This window comes from Scomber japonicus, chromosome 15 (assembly GCF_027409825.1).
Source record: "Scomber japonicus isolate fScoJap1 chromosome 15, fScoJap1.pri, whole genome shotgun sequence".
Classification (NCBI taxonomy): domain Eukaryota; kingdom Metazoa; phylum Chordata; class Actinopteri; order Scombriformes; family Scombridae; genus Scomber; species Scomber japonicus.
The window spans coordinates 24140369-24162802 of record NC_070592.1 but is presented as its reverse complement, the minus strand read 5'-3'; the positions used below and the strand labels follow the sequence as shown (position 1 = coordinate 24162802).

General features: G+C 39.4%; 1 protein-coding gene across 3 annotated transcripts; it reads left to right on the top strand.

The window, feature by feature from the left end:
- Positions 1-1073: 1073 nt before the first annotated feature.
- Positions 1074-21823, top strand: nt5c1aa (5'-nucleotidase, cytosolic IAa). Of its 3 annotated transcripts, none has more exons than XM_053334502.1 (7): positions 1074-1232; positions 5906-5950; positions 12776-12943; positions 13058-13187; positions 17261-17383; positions 20487-20671; positions 21467-21823. In XM_053334502.1, exons 1-7 carry the CDS (start codon positions 1077-1079, stop codon positions 21821-21823), a joined length of 1164 nt encoding a protein of 387 aa, XP_053190477.1. In that variant the 5' UTR covers positions 1074-1076. The 3 variants fall into 3 exon arrangements, with proteins under 3 accessions (XP_053190477.1, XP_053190475.1, XP_053190476.1); XM_053334500.1 differs by having other exon boundaries at positions 1077-1246; positions 5917-5950; XM_053334501.1 differs by lacking the exon at positions 5906-5950 and having other exon boundaries at positions 1086-1232.
- Positions 21824-22434: the final 611 nt, after the last annotated feature.

Here is a 22434-nt window from a genome sequence, read left to right as displayed (position 1 = left end):
GTACAACCTTTGTTTGAGATGAAGGTTACATCCATTATCTGCTACCTTTAGGCTAATTCAACTCCCCATAGCCTGAGCTCCACCTCCCTCCCTCCATGGCATTCTTTCCCAGAGTTATCAGCTATTTTCTTTCTCAACTGATACTTGTTTTTCACTTTCCTCTGCATGTTATTTTACCCTTTAGGTATTTTTTAAATATGGTTAGGGATGGTGTGGGTCAGTATTACAATACAGAAACAATTTACCGATATGAGGACAGATGTCATTTAATTTCTACGGTTGATTTGTTATAAATCTTAAATTAGCATCTTGTTTTTTTCCCTCCAGATTAGCATTATCAGATAAGCAACATGATCTCACTCCATCTCACATATAAAAACATGATTTAGTTGGAGATTAAATGGTCTAAGGCTATTTTTTGCTGTGTACTTAGTGTGTGATAGTCCCATGAGCCTCTTGGGCAAACTGCACCGTCAACAAGGCACAGCGGGGAGGGGGCAGGGCCATGCTGAATAAGGAAGCGGGGCTGTGATTGGTCAGTGGGAGGACAGAGAGGAACGAAGCCAGGGAGCTGAGAGAGTGATTGAATGGGACAGGGTGGAGGTGGGAGGGGGGGTGTGAGTGCGTGGAAAACGAGACAGAGAGAGATAGCAGCAGATGGACTAGAGCCTGCAAAACACTTAGAAGGGATAGCCTGTACGTGTGACAGTCTGTGTATGCATGTATAACAGGGATAATGGTTGTGAATGAGTGAGGGTCTAACAGCTAGCGTCTCTCATGTCCTCTGGAATTTGTGAGCAGTAATCCTCTTGAGGAAAGAAAAAAAGGGATAAAGGAGACAGAAGAGTGAGCACTACTCTCCACACTTCTGGTGCTTTCTCAGGGCAGGTGCAAGCCCTCCAAGCTACTGTAGTGATCCTGTTGTCATGATAGGATAAATGCTACAAACTGTAGCAGGACATTTTGTTTACCCGGTTACATCATTTGACCCAAGAAGAGACTTGTGTGTTTATAATAGGTAGAGCATTCGGGGCAGGTCGGAGGGTACCTCTGGGAGCACAGAAGGGGGATTATCTATGGTGAAGATGAGTCTGGACCCCGTACAGGTGATGAGTGGACAGGTCAAGGAGCTCAAAGTTTCCCCGTCCTCCAACGGGGACAGCAGAGGATCATGGGAAGTGAAAGAAGAGTTTGATCAAGACCACCTGGGCCTCACCACCAAGCCAAAGCCAGTAAGTCTAACCAAGCCTTAGTAAGTTGTTATGTCAAATCAACATCTATCAGCAGGTCTAGGTCAGGATATAGTAAAAGACATTATAGCAGATGACAACTTTCCACCCAGGTTATTTCCTTCCACCTCTCTCCTCATCTTCTCTGTTGCCACACTCGCCAGCTCATTACTTAGACTCACATGTTTACATTGAGTGTAGCTCATAAATGGGGGGCTGGTCCGGCAAAGTGAGGCATAGTGCATCTGTTTCAGGGACCAAAAAGTTTGATGTCATAGATACTCAACACCAAAAAAATGACAATTGTACTCATGATTTGGAGGCTTATAAATTTGTCTAGATTAGTTTGTTAGATTGTAGTTTGTAGTTTGTCTATTACAAGGGGATATTTTTTCAATTGACACAGCAGATGTTATGTTCAATGAAACCGAATGCTACCTGGCATACCAAACCTCAATCGATAGGTCCATAGTTCTGTTCCCAGAGTGACTTCGTGTCTCAAAAACGTTCCAAGGAGTAAAATTCCAGTTTCCTAAAGGTTAACATGAATATGAGCTGACAATTAAAAGAGAACTAGACCCGCTCACTGGGAGGGTTTAGGGTTGTTTACAGCATTGTAGGACATCAACATACTGCATAGGACACAGCAGCATTTCCTGAGAATCAGGGCACAGGTTACTGAGCCAATATGGGTGACTTTGAAATGAAGAACAGCAACACAAAATGAAATTATACAATAGCATTTGAGTGGCACAGGATCACAGAATATAGGAAAGAGGAAAAGAGAAAAACGCTGGCAAGAAGAAGTTACATGAGGGCTAAAAGTAGCTAAAAGCTGTATAATCTCTACTGCTTGAGGATTAGTGTGGACAGAGGTGTATTTTCAGACTGTAAGCATCCATTAATGTATAGCAGTGATACTACTCAACTATCAATCTATGTATTACTGCAGTACATTACCATTATAAAGCTATACATCTGGCTTAATGGATACACCTCTGCCTTCACTTGACTAAAAGCTGCATGTTCACATAGTTACAATATTTAGATTTTGAAGACACATAACAGCATTATAATACATTACTAATCACAATAATGGAGCACACAGATTACAGGGTTTTTATTTAAATGAATATCTCTTGACTTTACATGATAGAATTGTAATTGAGTAGATGGCAATGATGTCAAGACCACTAGAATTACGACCCATCAGGGGATAATGCTTTCAGTAAAAAGCAGAATTATTACAAAAATGTTTGTGTGATTATTATTAACATATAATATGTCACTACATTAAATGTGAAGTGTTTCATTAATCATAAAGGCCCCACTTTTTCATGGATGATATCTCTCTTATGCATACCTGGTTACCCTAGCGAATGAATAGGAAAGAATACTTAATGGATACTGCTCAAAGGTGTGACTTTTTTGTGTAATGGGACCTTTTACTTAACGATGTGGGCCTCATTAATAAAAACTAAATGAGCAACTTATTAACTGTTTCATTTCATTTGTCAGTAATATTATTTTAATTCCCATTAAATCACTGGGTCAGTGTAATTAAGTAGCATTCATATTAGATTAAAGCCACTTCTCATCTACAGCACTTGACTCTGTGGTCAAAGTCCAAGAGGGGAATATGACTTAGGGGCTGTTGCAAATGGAGTGGGTAATTTATTGTAAATATTCAGTCTTTGGAGAGACAGTTTGATTCAGCACTTTTTAAAAAATGCTCTAGTTTCATTAGTTTATACAGGGAATGATTGGAACAGGAAAAATGGAAATATTTGCCCTACTGCTGTCCACAGGTCAATTTTGACCGAGGAGGATAACAGGTATTAACTCAAAAAGAAGGTATAATTTACTTTAAAGGAGGCCTATTGACCGTAACGTCCTAAAATGTGTGTAAAACCTGTGGTAATAATTTGGAATTAGGTTTGCTAAAAAGGTCTAACACAAAATTGGGTTATAATTTATACCTTATGATTTATAAACAGTCAAACCAAAAAAGGTTTGCTACTTAACACATCATTTTGAACAGATCTTGAACTAAAATAAATTACTCCTTTTATAGGTTTTGTGTCATTAGTTAGCAGGCTTATTTAGCAATGATAATGTTTACATGCTAGTATGAAAATGGTGGACGGGAAGACAACAGTTATGCTGCAAAAAGTTAGCATGTCTGGCTAACTTGCTTCAGTACGTAGAGCATTATGAAACAATGTTGTAACCAAATATAATTCAAGTTCTTGATTAGCAAATCCACTGTGTTGTATTTCTCTATTGTGTGGATGCTGGTCTTGCAATGATTTAAGTAAGCAGCTCTTTTTTGTCCTTTTACTTATGATTTGAGATAACTTTTGCCAAACTAAACCGCTATCCTATTCATGCTAACCTCTTTCTTGGTTCACCAGGAATGTAAGAGAACATTAAACCAGCAGGAAGCCAAAGTTATGTTAGAATGAAAAAGGTAGAGTATTATCTTAAATTTTACTACTTAGTAGCTCTACAATAATGCTGTTCCTTTACAAGACAATGTTAGCTTAATTTGCTAGCTAGGCACAACTTAAGAAATATGCAATGGTAGTCATTACAGTCAAGGAAAAGTTAAAACAGTTAGGGTTAGGGTCCACTATATATCATGTTGCTTTAATTTCTACTACTGTACTACTCTATTTCTACTACTATCTCTAAGTACCTCTACTTGTAATTAAGCCTTATTCTGGCACTGTTGTCAGTAAACAGTCCTGTCAATCCTTCACAGTATGATAAGCATGGGTCAACTGATCTGGGATCTTTGAAGTTTATACCTATAAATTTGGGCTTTGTAAATGCCTCTTTCAGAAATAGAATGGTTGAAGTATGCCTGGAACAATATAGACTCAGGGACACTAATAATAAGTATTATGTAGACAATTAAGCACTTATCAAATGGTTTAGACACTATACATGTAATCAAACAACATCATATCAGAGGTCTATGTCACTTCCCTGCTCAAGTTCATGTGAGTTATAGCAAAATGCCAATATTGGCCTGATTCCAGACAAACCAGTATATTAGCATTGCTGTAACTAGCTGTGTGTGCAGTCACACTCTCATGCCACTATATCTGCCAAGGCCTGCATCATCGCTGGCCTTTTACTTATCTATAAATATCAGCCCCCCCCCCCAAAAAAAAAAATTGCTCCCACCCCATCACTTTCTGATCACACTCACACCTCTTTATTTTTTCCCATTGCCTCCCCCTCCACATTTCTGCCTCTGTTGTCTGGAAATCCCTCGGACCTTTCCTATTTTAATCCACGGACGGGTGGAAGGGATGTCTCACAGCCTCAATATGTAAATAACAGATGAGTCATGCATCTGGGTTATGCACAGATACCAGTCCTGCTGATCTGGCAGAGCTCTAACAGGATTAATATATAGTGTTTGGAAAAGAGGGAGAGGGAGAGGGGGGTGGGGGTGGGGGTTGGGGTTGGGGTGAGAGGGTGTCAACATAATTTTTTAAATTCCTGCAGGAATTAAGTACAACTTAAAATGAATACAAATTAATTTTTAAGTTTGATTCCCAGCATATTTAATTATATTCATTTGCCTTTTCCAGAATGCTGATCAATAAGGAGGTAATTAGAGTTCAGTTGGGTTTGTATGTAAAGCAACCTTGTGACCAAGGCATTCCTAGTGAGTAAGGGGCCCACTGAGAGAGGGCAAGCTGTTAACACTACGGGTATCAAATCACAGCACAGAACTGGACTCCTGCATTTGGATTACTCTCAGGATGTGTGACATGTTATTCATAGAGCAAACTGACTCTAATGGATAAACTGCACCAGAGGTCCCGTACATCTCATAGCAACATTCAAAAGAGCAACACATTAAAAGTAGTTTGACCTAACTGTGTATACAACTGTGCCGTCATAGAACTAAAGGAATGTGTGGAAACTTTATTTGTGTGCCAGGCATTACAAACATACCGTAACAGGTCATTCACAGTCTTTAATGGCGTTTTCAGACCTGCTTTGTTTAATCTAGTTGAATCTGAATGTAGTTTGATTTCCTTCCAGGTACAATTTATTTGGGCAGATTTGAACAAAGTAATCATACTTAGGTGTGGAATAAAACAACCTCACAGAGACTCGGTACAGGAAGGAGTCTCTCTTTGGCCACAATGAATTCTGGAGTAGTTGTTTGTGATTGGAGCATAATCCAATCTAACCAAACTACAAGGTGTACTTTCCAAGTTAGAATTAAGCGGCTTCTGCACAAGGTGTGCTTTGCATACTGGGATGTGGATCAGTGAAATCATCAGTTGCTAGCAGTTAATGAAGAATAAATCATGGTCTGACCTGGATTAGTGCAACAAAATAAATTGCTTTGATTGATATTTGGGCAATCTGACCTGCTTCTTCCTGTGTCTACGTCTACTCTCACACCACACGTCTGACCGATAAGCACCATGAATGTCCTCATGTGGCTTTTAGTGACGCATTTTGGTTTACTTGAATTTTTTCTGTGTGAAAACAATCTTAACCAAGGGGAAGTTCGTTAAGTTTCATTAGCAAATGAACTATAGGTTTAAAAAAATAGTAGAAACCACTTTGCTTCTTTTAATCAGCTCTATCAAATGTAATGGATTTCCTTCTGATGAATAAAAACAAACTGTCATTCTGCTAAGGTGACAGCAAGACGAGCCCGGAAGGTGGAGGGAGGCGTGTTCTTCGTAAGTATGTTGTTTCATCGTGTGAGGTCAAAGGTTGTGTCCATGGCTGCAACCATCACCTCTGTCCTTTCACTTTCTTTTAACCCCCCCCCCCCCCCATGATGGCTGTCAGTGTGCCTGCATGACCACGGACACACCCATTCTACTAATCAACCACCTGACTTGTTGCATTGTGCTGCTGTGTTTATTCATATTGGACTGGATTTCTGTGGGTGAGCTGAGCTGATGAACCTCAGTATGCAGTGTTCCTAACAGTGGACTGCCTTTTGAAATGTAAACGTGCTTCTGATGTTTGAGTTTTACGGTCACTTGACAGATTACATGTTCTGCTATGGTCCCCCATGGTGCCTTAGAGGTGCGACTCAAAAATTAAAGTTGAACTGACATTTGTATTCTCCTCGCTATTGTGTGAGGAAAAACTATTCTGACATTGACCCTTTATAACCTAACATAAGTTTTTTCCCCATTTGTCAACAATCCAACATGAGTGATTTAAGATGTCTTCGAATGGAACAGATTGCCTTTATTGTCATTGCACATTGTCCTACAACGACACGTGTTTTACAGCTCTTAAAATGTTTAATTTATCATTCTATTCACACCTGCCCATACAGACAGGAATAATACTAAAAAGATAACATTAAAAAAAGAAAAACAATATAATAATACTATTATACATTGTTGCAATGCTATTGCATCTTACACTAATGTTATTGAACACTATATACAGACATTTACAAAAGTTATTACACATGTCCTCAGTTGTATGGAAATACTATTCTAGTTGATAGTCCTGCGGTGTGTGAGTGTGGTGAGTGTTATGATGATGTTGGGAAGGGGGTAGTGTTTTGTGGAGTTTATTTCAGTGATGACTCTGAAGTGCGGATGTTTAAAGCCCCGTTGTCACTTCCAGATGGCAGCAGAGAGAGTTGATGATAGGGGTGAGTTGAGTTGCATCCCTCAGAATGCTGATGGCTTTGCGGAGTCATTGTGATCTGAAGGTATATTCCAATGAGGAGGGGGAAGGCAAGGGGAGGCCAGTAATTTTCTGGATAGTGTTTATGACTCTCTAGAGAGCTCTTCTGTCTGCTGTTGAACAGTTGACATACCATACTGTAATACAGTATATCAGTATACTCTCTATAGAGCAGGGGTAGTGAGACACAAGCATCTTCATGGTATCCTTAGAAAGTACGGCCGTTTTTGAACTTTTGTTGGTCAGAGCATCGTAGAGTAAATTGTCCATGTAAAGTCCTCGTCAATGTGGGTTCCTAGAAGCTTAAAGCTGGAAACCTTCTCAACTTCTCTTGATATTTAGAGGAGAGAGGTCCTCAAAGTGTCTCCTAAAGACTATGATGACTATCACTGTTTTTTTAATGGTCAGTGATAGATTGATTTCTGTACACCATCCTGCTATTTTGCAAACTTCCTCTCTGTAGGCTGTCCTGTCCCTATTTGAGATCAGGCCTTGTGAGAGTCAGACTTGGGCAAGGTTGGGGACGGAGTCTGATTGTCTGTAGGCAGTTCGAAAAGAAGTCCTCGATCCACATGCACAGGGAGTTACTAAGACCCAGATCAAGCGGTTTGGTGGCAAACTTGCTAGGGATAATAGTGTTGAATGCAAAGCTGTAGTCTAAAAAAGCTTTCACATGTGTCCTTTCTGTTTGTGTTGGGTCAGTGCAGTGAGGACATCCATGGTAAGTATGTAATTGGTAGTAGCTGGTGGGGATGTAGCTACATTATCTAACCCTTCTGTGTCAAATTGGGCAAAGAAGCAGTGACGTTCTTCTGCCAGCGAGGCATTGTTACCTGTAAGTGAGTCTTTGTTCCTCTTGTAATTGGTGCTATGCTGGATTCGTGTTGGCGAAATGGTCCTCAATATTTTACTTGTATGTGGGCCTAGCACATTTGATGCCTTTCTTCATATTGTGACTGGCTGTACTGTTCTCTATCAGCAGATCAAGACTGTGTGGTGGTCCTTCAAAAGGTCCTTTGTGATCCATGGTTTTCTGTCCGGGAAAACACAGATGCGTTTGTTGGTGGTGACATTTTCAACACAGGGCCTGATGTACTTGTAGTTGCTCCTTCACACCAGATTTTAATAGTGGTGGTGGTGGGTTTCTTTTTCTTAATGACAGGACAGTAAACTGGATTAGGAATAGTGATAGATGATCAGATTGTCCGAGATGTAAAAGAGATTAGGCTCTGTGTCCTTTGGTGATTTGAGTAGACGTAGTTCACTGTGTTTCCCCGCTCATATGTTGGTTGAAATGTTGGTCAAATTTTAGAAGCACACTCTCCAGATTGATATGATTTAAGTATCCAACAACAATGAAGACCCCTTTTAGGAATGCATCTGTTGTGTGGTTATTGCTTTTAGCACGTAGCCAAGTGCGAGGTTAGCAGTGTAACAATAACAACAGAGAACTCCCATGGTAGGTGAGCAGTGCTTGGCAATGATGGCACCATTTATTACATTTTTTACATAAATTCACAGGCTACTTGCATGGTTTGAGTGGCCTTGCTAGCTCGATAGCAGAACTCCTGGAAGTTTAGGTAATAACTATCACGCAGTTATTCTGAATGGGTGTCTGTGATGATAGTCGTAGTCTGAGTTTATCCATTTTGTTTGAAAGCAAACTGACATTGGGGATGGAGAGGCTGGGTGGCAATGGCCCAACATAGCCTTGCTAGCATACTGGACTGGCATACTCTCTTTCATGTCTGTTCTCTCTGCCATCTTCAACGCCTACCACTAGGCATGATAATTCATGTAGACCATAATGCTCTTGTTTTTTTGGGAGTGCTAGACGGCACTTGTCGTAAAAAATTGGTGCTATTCCGATATGTATAATTTCTGCCCAACAGTTAAGTTTCAGGGAGCACAGAGCTGCTATGTGCATGCATATCATGTTGGATTAATTAAAAAAATATGTTACAACAAATATAAAGTACTATTAAGTTTATTTCACTTATAATAGAAATTAGGCAAGCTAGCTTTCACCGAGAAAGGTGAACCTAGCACGTATTCCCACCAGACTGACATTTCATCATCACATTTGACATTTAAACCCCAGCTGAATCACAGCAGCAACATTACGTTACCCCAGGATTCAAATGACAGGGTAATTTGAATGACACAATGTGTTATATAGGGTAACTTATGTACAGAGTATCCACATGATGGCTGTGACTGGCAACTGCTAACATCAGCCCTGCAGCTAGTTAAAGGGATACTTTGGTATTTTTCAACCTGAACACTATTTTCCCATCTTTTAATGTCTAAGTAAGCATTAAGTGAGAGCGCTGCAGCTGGCAGCCACAAAACAGGCTGCGATATAATCTGACATTGAAATAGTGGCCCGTCAATGTATGTTCATTAAAAATTGTTGCCACTGACAGACTCAGATTGTTATTATGTGTCTGATTACATTATGGAAAGCACAATACAATTAAGTTTTTCTTTACCTTTTGCTACACCCTGCCTGTTTGTTGTTGTGTCTAACTCAGTCTCATTCAAAGAGAGATTTTTTTTTCTAAAATCTCACAAGAGTTGAGTTGTTTAGTACAATATCAGCTAAATATCAAGTCATGGCAGAGTTGGAGAGAGGAGTGCTAGGATGAGTTAGTTGTGTAGGAGCTTAGTGTTATCCAAAAGGCTTTTAGAGTCATGTCATATTTAGCTGAATTCGTTTTTCCAGGTTGCAGAATATAGAAGCTTCCCAAATACATTTTACTACCTGTCAGCTCAACTATTGCAGCTGTCATCTGTCAAAAATTCACATCATGTAGCGGGCACAGTGGTGGACGAAGTACACAGACCACGTACTTGAGTAGAAGTTGAGATACCTAGTGTAAAATATTACTCCAGTAAAAGTGAAAGTGCTCCCTTTAAATGTCGACTTGAGTAAAAGTATAAAAGTACTTGGCTTCAAATGTACTTAAGTATCAAAAGTAAAAGTAATTTGGTGTAATGTAGTTCCAATGTCTTGGTATGTCCTTTATACACTCAATCAAGTCATTTAAGGTTAAAAAGCCCACTAACACCACCCTGAAAACAAAATGTTTTCCATTTGTGATATCTGGTATTGATATCTTTTGAAATTATCATAAGCACATCATACTAAATGGAAATCACCTGATTAGGAATTAATAGGGAGGGGGAAAACCACACTAGACACATATTTCTTCATTAACTTCCATGTGTTGGCAGGGCAGGCTACTGGACAGCGAAACGTTGTCAAATGAATGCTAATAGAGATATGGATGGAGGAGAAGGCAAGTTGGGACAAGTAGCCAGGTAGGGGGCCGGGCCAAAACTGCTCGACACACGATGTGTTCTGATTGGTACACTTGCGGTGCACGTTCATTTGGACCTGTCACAGCAGCTGGTCATGCATGCATGTTGTGGAAAGGAACATTGAAAGGAACGACAGGTTTTTGGAAAGTAGTTGAGTAAAAAGTAAGATTTTCCTCTTCCAAATGTAGTTGAGTCAAAGTATAAAGTCTCACAAAACAATGATACTCAAGTAAAGTACAGATCCGCTAAAAAGTTACTTAAGTACAGTAACGAATTACTTGTACTTCGTTACTGTCCACCACTGAGCGGGCACTATCACTACAGAGAAATAAATTACACTTATTTTTTTTCCCTTTTGAGTTGACAAATTGATGATTATCAAGTAAACAAACACTGAGGTTATGCATTATGTATTATTCTTAAAATGAATCTTGAACATTTTGCCCTTCTTTGTGAATATGTGTTTAATTGTGACTAACTGCAACCTTTACACCTTGGGGAGCTTTTACTGTTGACAAAATAAACACAACTCTTGTCGGTGTGCAGTACAAACACCATCTTTACATGTGTGTGTGAGTGTGTACATTGCTATATTGTATGTAGGTAAAGCCTGCAGGTGGGTCAAGTATGTTCTGCATTCTTCAAGACTTTTTGTGTCACATATATCTCGTACTGTGTCATACTGTACATAATAATGCATGAGAAAATTACCACATATCGTACAGTATGTATGCATCTATCTATGTGTGTGAAATTGCAATTCAGTTCAATAGACACTTATAAAAAGAGAACTGATTCAACTTGGATTATATTTGAATGATACTGTACAAATTCCCCTTTTAATCCGACAAGGATTACTCCTGCCTAGGTGATGTGTGTGTATGTGTGTTTGTGGTAAGAGGTATTTAAATGACACGTGGGAAGTCGTGTTGTGATGGAACAAAACTAAACTAAATAGAGAGACAATGGCTCAGACCGCCTGTCAGAATGTGGCCTATTTACCAGTACATATAATGAGGCTCTGATATACAAGAATGCATCTGTCCTAATACACAGATTCTATGCCTCACTGCAAAGACATATGAATGCAGACATATATTGACTCAAATGCATTCATTATTTATTATCTTTTTTCATTGCACAGATGTTTTGTTTTTCCAGAAAAGTTTCCCACATCTTCTCTTTGCCCTTGTGTGCATTGTACTAACAGTGATGATAAAGATTATTATCTCTATAATTTGATTTATTAGATTATTATTAGATCTGTCTCATCATCATATTATTACAGACACCATGCATGGTTTAGAGTTTCTTTTCCAGAAGACATCTCAACTAAATAAGTTCTACTAATGCAGTACATTATTGTACTTGAAATTAGTCAGCTCCTTCTGCCCCATCAACCCCCGACACCCCTCTTCCCGCTTCCCACCACTCTGGCATCATCAAAGTTCAGCTGCCCGCTGTGGGCACTAATGCCGCCTGCCCTGGTCGGAATGCCGCCCTCCCCCTTCAAGCACAGGCACCCGACTGTAATCAGACACATTAGGTAATATGAGCACAACATGAGGCCACGCAGTGCTATCTCGTACTGGTCATTTGAGTCCATGGAGGAGAGTCGTGGATAAAAAGACACGCACACACACACACACACACACACACACACACACACACACAGACTCTGAGCTCTAGAAACATCAGTCTGACGGCAAGGCTCTGTCATTCCTTCTCGATGTCCTCTTAATGAGTCATAGCCTACTGTGCCTTCATTCAGCACTGCTAGAATAGACAAATAGTAGAATCACATTTCAATAGTATACAATACAATTTAAAAAACAACTACAAGATTATTGTAATATAGTCAGTTTTTTCCACCTAACTGGAAATTATGGGCAATTCCAATAAACAGTTGTAAAGATTTTTTTTTTTTTAATCATCTGATTGTAAGTTACATTGCAAGTAACAGATAGTGTTTGGCTATGATCATAACCAAAACCATGTCATGAAATATTGTAGGTAGTTGCAGTTGTATGGTATTGTATTATTCCTGCCGCTATGAATGAAGCATTGGGAATGCATGGATATGTGGCTGAACATATTAAATCTTCTTATCGTATGATTAGACATGGCACCATTCTACTAATAACAGATCCCACTCCAGCATTCATAGATAATGTTATTGTATTACAGTAGATAATGGGCATGAAATGTTTCAAATGTCTTTGCATGTAGCATGAATTGAGATGTGAGAAGACAACTCTAATGATACCTTTTACTGCGTCCATATAAAGTTTTAACGATGTTTCCACTGATGTCTCTTGTAAAAGATGTTACAGCAGCAGTTAAAAGGAAACATTCAAACAGGTGCAACTCTGTCACTTCATCGTCATCAATCTCTCCTTTCACCTCTTATCCCTGTGTTTTCATTCTGAGTGGCTCATCACTGTTCCTTTCTTCAGTTGGACTTTCCTTTCTTCTTTTTATGTCTTTTATATCATTCTCTGTCATCCTTCCCTTTCTGTCCACAGCCTAAGCCAGAAAATGCAGTGACCATTGCTGTTTCATCTCGGGTGCTGTTTCGAACTGAGCGGGAGCAGAAGGTGTTCGAGCAGCAAGGCGTTGAAGAGTATTTGAGATACCAAATCGAACATGAGAATGAACCCTTTGCCCCCGGACCCGCTTTCCCCTTCGTCAAGGTCAAAGTCATCCCACACTGCAAACAAACAAATACTTACACACGGAAAATATCTAGTGAGCACTTGTAGACTTGCATGGTGTATGTTTTTACGTAATCCTTTTGTACACTGAAGGCTCTGGAGGCAGTCAACAATCGTCTGCGGGAGCTGTATCCACAAAGTGAAGAACTGTTTGACATTGTTTTGGTGACGTACAACCATGCACATGTAGGCATCCGGCTCATCAACACCATCAACCATCACAGTGAGTCTTACATCTAATCAGATCTTATTAAAAAGTAGATGAGCTTCAGTTTCTCTAAGTAGAGAAAATGTGTGCTTTGCTTTGGACCACTAAATGTACACTAACCCATTGGGAGTATCAGAAAACACTTGTTAAATCATACACTATAGAACTTCTAACTATGGTGCCCCTTAAGTGGTGCTATAAAAAATAATGAACTAGACAGCAGTCCATTGATAGGTGAACAAGACTTTAAAGATGAGTCTACAGCAATCAAGCAGAACTTTATTGAATGGTAATCCATCCAATGGTTGTCAAGACATCATGGTGGTGCTAGAGGAGAAGTCAAGGAGTCATCAAAGTCATTGGGATACATCCTCTGGAGATCATGAATGTCTGCACAAACTTTCATGGCAATCTGTATTATACTTGCTGAGATGTTTCAGTCTGGCATTCCACCACTTTGGTCCAACCAACAAACTATGTTGGAGAAGGTTTTGTGGTTTTATGAGCTCAGCATTTCCCATGGTCAATTTATTGGGTGTTGTGTAATGTGTCCACATGTAGCTTTAAGGGGAAAAAATGGTAGAACAAACAACTTTCCAAGACGCAGGAGTTTATGGGATGAGATAATCCTGGTCGGTCAGGACACTGAAGCTGATGCAAATTGAGCTGAGACACAAACAACAAAGTGTATGAACAGCTGACTGATAGGATCCCTTCCCAGGAAAATCTACGACCCTGTGATGACATTTTCATCACAGACCACTTCCTGCTCGGTGCTTCAAACGTCAGATCCTCCAAACTTCAAGATTAGGGAGTTCAAGATCATGTCCTGTGGGATGCAAGAATAATCTAAGAGGCCCGAAACAAAAACAAGTCCTAGTGGAGCCACCGGAGCAGCATACAACACATCCATGTTAGATCTCTCCGGTGGTACTCGGCATGAGAGGCCCAACGCATTCAAATAGTCCCCCGAACTCTGACCTTTCCTACGGAACCAAAGAAAACACAGCTTCTCTGATGTCACAGGGATAGGAGTTTGTTTAACATCATTCCTGCAGGTCACCATGGCTGACACTCAATATCCTGTATATTCACCGTATATATATCCTGAATATGAACACCTCATAAAAACATATAAATACTTATACTTAGCATTTGCTTACATTGTTGCTATATTTATCAGCTGCAGGATACATGTGGATGACTGGGGACAACTACTGTACAGTTAATGCATGGGTGTGAATGACAAGCATAGGTACCAATCAGCTATTTCATGCCACTACTTTGCATGACAGGACCCAACGCCATTATAGGACCCAAGGGCTGAGATGACTGGCAGGTCTGTGATCTATATGCAGCAAATTGAGATTTCGTATCATGACATTATCGTTCTCTATGGAAATGAGAACTGAAGCCACCGTACAACTCATATATGCACGCAGTATCTTGTATGGACATACACCTTGCCGCTATGAGGGTAAAATGTTCAACTGCTCAATGAAGCCGCTCATTCTTTGATGTGAAAGCAGTGTCCTCGCAGTCCCGCTGATTTCCTGCTTTCTTATTACCATGTTTCTGATCTTTTGTACAAACAAATAAATCATACAAAGATAGATTATAAGATAACATTTATGCAAGGGGGTGAAAAAACGACATCAATGGTGAGGACACGTTCCCTCTAGTGACTCCCACTCCTTGGCGCCAGTATTAAAGGAAGCAAATGCTTGGGAAGTTTGAGATGATGAGGTACTGTATAGGGTGGGTCAAACTCACCAGGGCCCGACTACAAAGCTGAATAAACCTTTGAGGAAATCAGTTGAGCACAGTTGGTTCTTTGAATGGTTTAGAGATCACACAGGGGGCTTAAAGCAACACTGTCCCCCTGTTTCATTTAGTTTATGTCTCCTTCTGTCTACAGCCTGTTCGTGACTTGTTTTCTTTTGTATTTGTTTCCATCTGTTTCACTGTCTTCTTCTTTAAAACTGCACTACAATACAACAAGCAAGGATCAACAGTGTGAATTGTCGGACTGGAAAATCTTAGATTATTGAGTTGACTGCTCTGAGTTCAGGTTTCCTTGATGGGGTACTGACTCATGCTAATCTGAGTGGTTATGAGTTGATTAATGGGACAGGAACAAGAACAAGAACATCACTCTACTTTTCAAATTCAGTTCTTGTGAAATATGGTGTTATTTTAAGTTGGCACTCTTTTGTTCTGACTGTGGTTGTGCTCCTCTAAATGACTCGCTAACAGCCGGCATTTTCTTGCATTTCATTAAAAGAAAAGTTTGCTATTTTTGGATATACAGCTATTTACTTTCTTGTAAAGACTCAGGCTCATGCCTGTCTGGTAAATATAAGGCTCCTTCTGCAGTCAGTTAGCGTGGCCTAGCACAAATGTTGAAAATAGCAAGTCTCTGTTTTTGTGTGTTCAGACAGAAAGTGAAGAGAATATTTGCATTGTGTTATTCGCACAATTTGACTGCTGGACTGCTGGTATTTAAACCACCGATGACCAACTAAGCATTAGCTACAAAGCTAGCTACCAGTGGACACACTGATGTTTTCTAGGGAAATGTTTCTGTGTGTTCATCTCAGCCTCTGTCTGAACTCAGAAACAGTTCTCCAGCCTCACATTTCTTCCTCTTGTCTCTCCACGTTTATGAGGCAGACCTAGGAAATGCGTCAATTTTCACTCAAGTTGAACACCTTGAACTCATGAATCTTAACTGACTTTGTATGCACTTGCACCGCCTCTAATATTCACTTTGCATTCGGTCTGAACATAATTAATGTGTCAAAATCCACCTACCGTCACTTCTAAACCTTACTAATTAGTGTTAACAACCATTCCTTTATGTTGTTAAGTGGTCAAGACAACAATTAACTATAGGCTTTGCTTCCCATCTTGTTTAATCACTGACTTCAATTTCATTTGGACAGGTGGTGTGAATCTTCAGGGTTTTCTTGTGTGGGAATCAAACACATTTGTATAATCTCTTCAGTGAGTCTGGTGGAGCCCTGTAAAAAGAAAATAACTACGGTGGTGTCAGATTGATGTCATCTGGGTTACTTCAACCGGAACACAAAATACATTGATAACAGAAATGTTGCATTACAAATTGGAAGAGTACAGGTGAAAAGATATTTACCAGGAAAGGATGCTCTAATAAAAATATGATATTGGTCTTTTAAGAAAAGAAAATGTATATAAATATATATGTATATGTATGTAATATATATCTCATGAGTCACCAAACAATATAAAAGTAAGAAAATGCTGCTGTGCCCCTTTAGGGTGGATGTAGTCTAAGAAGTTTTTTTTGCCTAGTGCTGCTTTGAATTAATGCCTTAACATAAAAGCCTCTCCATACATAACCAGCACATCAATCTCCCATCCACACTAACCTTCAATTTTACTATATCTCCATCTATCTTGGGTGTCATGAACTCATTTTTATTGTACTATAACCTTCAGCTCAACTCAGACTCATTCTATCACATCTCCTCCCCAACACTCGCCTATTACATTACTCCTGTGCCCTTTCTAACGCTCCCTCGCCTCCTCTTCTCTCTGCCCCCTCATAATATCAGCTCATTTTACCTGTAGAGACAGATAGGATCCACAGCACAATCATTAATCTAATTACCTCATATCAGTCTCCTCTCGGTCTCAACATAGCATCTCTCCTCTGCTCTTCGGATCAGGCCGGAGCCTCCCCTCAGCCAAAATGCAAACAGAAACTTTCCCACCAGTCTTAATTCCTACTCTCATCTACACACCCTCCCCATTTCCGCAGGCCTTCTATGTCCCCTTTTGGTTAATCCCCTCTCTAGACCCCTCTCCACCTTTTAAAGCGTTAGTAAATTTATCCTCTCACCCCGTTTAAACCCCCATCTCCCTTCCACTTCACCTCCCATGACTCCCCACATTTCTATTCATGACACTCTATGACAGATTCAAAGCCACAAAATATGCACTTGTAAGACTATTACAATGGATCTGTAATGCAGTTAATGTGTTGTATGCTGACATCCAACACCAAAACTAAATCTCTTGTTGCTATTTGTTTCTCTTGTCCACAGACCTGTTCATTGAGAGGTTTTGTATGACAGGGGGAAGCAGTCCTATTGGCTACCTGAAGGCCTGGCAGACTAACCTTTACCTGTCTGCAGACGCTGAAAAGGTCAGAGAGGCGCTGGCTGAAGGTGAGCAAACACACACACATTAGAGTAAAGAGTAGTTTGTGTATCTTTTACCTCAGAATGAAAGATGTATGGTATCTAACAAGAAATCCATATTATCAGACAGGACTGGAAAAAAGGCAGACTCAAGTTGTTTCTGATCATATATACAAGATACAACATTTATATGGAACATTAGAAACCTGGTCATTCATCTCCCTGTATACATGACTCAAATCCAGAGCTTGTATTTATCAAACTTCTAAGAATTACACTCAAGAATACCTGAAAGAGCCAATGTAGGAGTTAAAGCATTCTTTTCTAAAGGTAAAGACACATTTATCGATCACCTCGCTGCTTACAGTAAAGTATTATAGGAACCTCTAAGAGCAGCTCTCAAATGATCACATTATTGATCATATATATGATACCAATCAGATACAATGATCATGACTAGCTGAAGGCACCTCAGACTGCTGAGAGATTTGGAGAGAGACTTGAGACATTTCTTTTTATCAAAACTTTTGTCTTTTGATTATTGTTTTATGATGTTTTGTAGCACTTTGAGATTTGTTTTCAAATGTAAAGTGTGTTACAAATCAAATGTTATTATTATTATTATTGTTATTATCATTATTATTATTATTATTATGTCCCTACAGTATAATGAGCCAATAGTTATCAGAGATCATTGGGAGATGCTTGATTAATGAGGCCATTCAAATACATGGCTCAGCCAAGCTCAGATGTATTTTTATATTGGTTTTATTTAATTTCCACATAATGAATAAATAAGTAGGATCAATCATGCAGTGTTACAGTTTCATTTAGGTTACAGGAAAGCACACATTCAGGAGATAAGAGGGTTGATCATTCATGATTTACATTTTGATTGGTTTATGTCTGATAACATTTTAAAGGGTGAAATGTATGAGAGGATATGAGTTAATATTCAAAACAGCAATATAAAATATTATTCTTATCAGTGTCATTAAGAAGAAGAAATCCTGTACTGTGAAAAAATGTACTGTGATGGCAAAAAAATGCCTGAGAAGGTGTGTGCTTGCCTCTTTACAGTAAGACCCTGACAGGCTATAAAAAAAACCTCTTTTTGTTTTTTATGTCAAGAGAATTTTGATAAATAGACTTACTTTTAACCTTACTTTTATTTATTTTTAAATTCACTCAAGTCCAAAATGAATGACGGTGACACAAACCTAACTATAACAAATATATTAGTGTACATCTAAACACACTGCTTTTACATGTTTTGGTACATTTACTGCACATATACTTGACATTACTGTTGGCCAGGTTTAAATGTATTTTTCTAGCTTCCAGGCATGCATAGATTTTTATGCATTTCAATGTAAATCTACTTCAGATATTTAATCCATCACTGTGTTTTGTTTTATTTATTTTACTGTACTCTTAAGTGCAATTGCAAGTGGAATAAAACTTGCACAAACTCAGTTCTGTCTTTAAACATAAATGGAAATCGAATGAGACACACACACACACACACACACACACACACACACACACACACACACACACACACACACACACACACACACACTTAATGCTGAATTGGGAGAATGTGTTGCTATATTTCTATCCCATATCCCACTAGGGATGACTGACATCTTCTCCAGTGCTGCAATGACATTACCATAAATCAGCATATTGATTATTCTCTCTTTTTGTATTTCCTTGATGGATTCCTGCGTGTCACAGCATATCAAGACGTTCACTGAGGGGAATACCAGCAGGCAGCAACATCCCATTTGCTCCTTGTGGCCCTGAATAAATATCAATATTTGAAAACACGCCGGTCTTTGCCAAAGAAATACAAGTCGGTACAGTAATATGCTGCGCTGACAAGGAGCTAAAAACATATTGATGTGAAATTTGTGGGGACTTGAGGTGACAACCACTTCTGAAGGTTTAAATTTGTTCAGTGCAGCATATGTCACGCTGCATTATCGTCGCTGTCAAAAGAGGAGAGCACATACGAAAATAGAGCAGACCAATCCTCCAAACATCGAAAATCATCCAGAGCCATGAGAGTGAAACCCGGATGGAGAGTAAAACTAGTTTCAAACTTATACATATTATCGTTGATTGATCCAGAATATTTAAGATTCCTTCGACCTTCATTTTTTTAAGTAATCAGAAGTAGAAAACAATGCTGTGACTGTCTAAATCTCTGTGTGTAGAGCTAAGAGGGAAACTGCCATGCTGATTGATCACAGCAAGACCACATACCTCTCAACGTGATCCCAGGGACAGCCTTCATGTGACTTACAGGCTTAATGTCAATAATGCAGTGACTCTGTTGGAAGCCCACACTCACCAACCCCCCCCCCCCCCCCCCCCCCCCCCCCCCCCCCACACACACACACACACACACACACAAACATGGCCAGAGACGCAACATAAGTGTCCTTGACATTTTACTTGAAAGGTCTTAATTAGCTGTGCAGCAATTTGTGGCTGTTATACTTCTCATAAGCCATTTTAATGTGTCTTTTTCTGAGAGTGCTTTTTACAGTAATTACTGCCACAGCTGTAACAGCCTTGATCAAAACCTTCTTGACTGCTTCTTTTTCTGTTGTTTAAGACAGAATTACATTAAAGTATGTGGAAGTTGGTTAAAAAAAATATTATTTTTAAATATCTTTGTACACTTTTTTCAGCAGGTTTTAAAGTATCAGTTAGTTTAAGTGCAGTGAAGTTAAACAATTCTAGTCAAGTCAAATGAAATAAAGTGAAGTGAGGATAGCAAAGTAAAGAGAAATTCAATTTTAAGAAGCAAAATCAATTGCATTTAGATGTGGTGTGGTAAAATAAAGAAGATGAATGAAGTGAAGTGAAATGAAGTAAATTGAAAGTGAAATGAGGTTAAGTGAAGAAAAGAAATAAATTGAAGTTAAAGTAGTAAAGTACAATCAAGTTAAATGAAGTGAAATAAATAGATCAAATGAAGTAACGTTTGTGAAGTGAAGTGAAATAAAATGAAATTAGGTTTCCTTGGGAGTTCCTGGAGTTGTGCAACCACCTATTACCTTAAACTCATATTATTGAATCAATTACTAATGGTTTCTCTGACTGTGTTTGTGTTCAGGCATTGCAGCAGCCACAATGTTCATGACAGAAAAACTGACGGAGGTATCAGAGACTCAGCTGAGGGTGGCGTTCGACGGTGATGCCGTTCTCTTCTCTGATGAGTCCGAGCGCATCTTCAAGGCCCATGGGCTGGACAAGTTCTTTGAACACGAGAGAGCGCACGAAGACACACTACTGGATCATGTATGTATTTTCCACAAAATCGGCACATTTGGAGTTATTCTTCTTTTGAAATAAGCCATTTAAAACTCATGGGATAATCTGAAATATGTACTGTTCACCAGTGATGTTTTTCTTGATATTTTGGAGCTACATGGTCATTTCAAAGGAAAGCACGGAAATACCACCACCATGAATGTCTCATATCCTCTCAGTATCTCATATTTTATTACCTGAGGCTAAAGGAAGAGATGGTGTCAGTGCATTTCAGTCTCACAGAATGGGTGAGATTTGATTTTTGTGTCATTTTAAAAAGATAAAGAAGAAGAAAGACAAAGAAAGGGAAAAAAAAACGTATAACAGAAACTGAGGCTACAAAATGACCCTGTTAACATAATGCTGCCATTTCCACCATTTCCATGCAGCCCTAATCACCAGTAAAATGTTATGCAGATTTTCTTGGTATGAAATGCATTTGATTAAGTGATTATTCTAAGAATAAATGATTCAAAATTATATCCTAAATGGTTTTAAAAGGCAATGGGACTCAGACTATAAATTGGTGCGCTGTTCTTTCAGACAGCCACCAATTTATAAAATTAGCTGTACGCTTTGCTCGCTTCTAACTGTCCTACATTAAAGTAAAGTGGTGCTACTTCAATAAATGTTGTTGTTGTTGCATACACGGCATGACAAGGCAACAACAAAATAATATAAGGCTTAAAATACAAAAGACAAAACAATGAAGTCAACAAAAACACAATCTCCTCTGTTCTATTTCCTTGCTCTATTATGATCTCTCCTCTTCTTCTCTGGCAGGGTCCCCTGAAGGGCTTCCTGGAGGCACTTGGGAAGCTCCAGAAAAAGTTTTATGCGAAAGGCCAGCGTCTGAATTGTCCGATTCGGACCTACTTGGTCACAGCTCGTAGTGCAGCCAGCTCTGGGATTCGGGCGCTGAAGACACTCAGGGCCTGGGGGTTGGAGATCGACGAGGCCTTGTTCCTGGCAGGGGCACCAAAGGGTCCCATGCTTGAGAAGATAAGGCCTCACATCTACTTTGATGATCAGATGTTTCATGTGGAGGGAGCAGCAGAAATGGGCACCGTTGCTGCACATGTGCCCTACGGCATTGCACAGAAAAATAACCCCAGAAAGAGCAGTAGTGTGGGGAAGTAGACAGAAGCACTTCAGGTGCCACTGGCACAGACATCCAGCCAGAAAAATACCAGCAGAAAAGGGATGGAGAAACATCTTGGAGAGGAACAAGCTGTGCAAAGAGGGGTTTCAGGGAACGAGGAAACTTGAAAGAACTTTTACTGTAAAGTATGTGGAAATGCATCATTTCCATATTGTAGCAATTCTATTCTAAGTTTGTTTTATCACAGTGTAAACTGTTTCAGCTTAATGCTATCACGTTAGGAGATGGATACAGGTCTGGGTAGAGGTCAAGTAATGGTCTGGAACCTGAGATGACCTGGATGCCTCAGTCTACTGAATACTGAAGTGTTTTATCAAATTTCGCTTTGTATGAGACTTTAAAGGTGCTTGATTGCCATCGTGACCTGACTCTAAAACTCTCACCACTACATTTCTTCATAAAGAAGACACCTCTTCAGTGAATTGCTTTAGGATACCGAATGAATGGTTTCACTGTTTCTGTATTGAGTAAAGCAAAAAGACTGCAATGTATGTCATCAATACATGAGCCATAAGCACAATGTAGAGATATAATAAGGTAAAAGTTATAGTGATGTACTGTAGAGAGTTATAATTGAAATGTCAGTTTG

Bases quoted from the DNA above. Each gene is read 5' to 3' on its own strand.
- nt5c1aa (XM_053334500.1), top strand. From the start codon at position 1,077: ATGGTGAAGATGAGTCTGGACCCCGTACAGGTGATGAGTGGACAGGTC. The intron at 5,951-12,775 runs GTAAGTATGTTG...TTCTGTCCACAG, and splicing joins TGGAGGGAGGCGTGTTCTTC to CCTAAGCCAGAAAATGCAGT. The intron at 13,188-17,260 runs GTGAGTCTTACA...TCTTGTCCACAG, and splicing joins CAACACCATCAACCATCACA to ACCTGTTCATTGAGAGGTTT.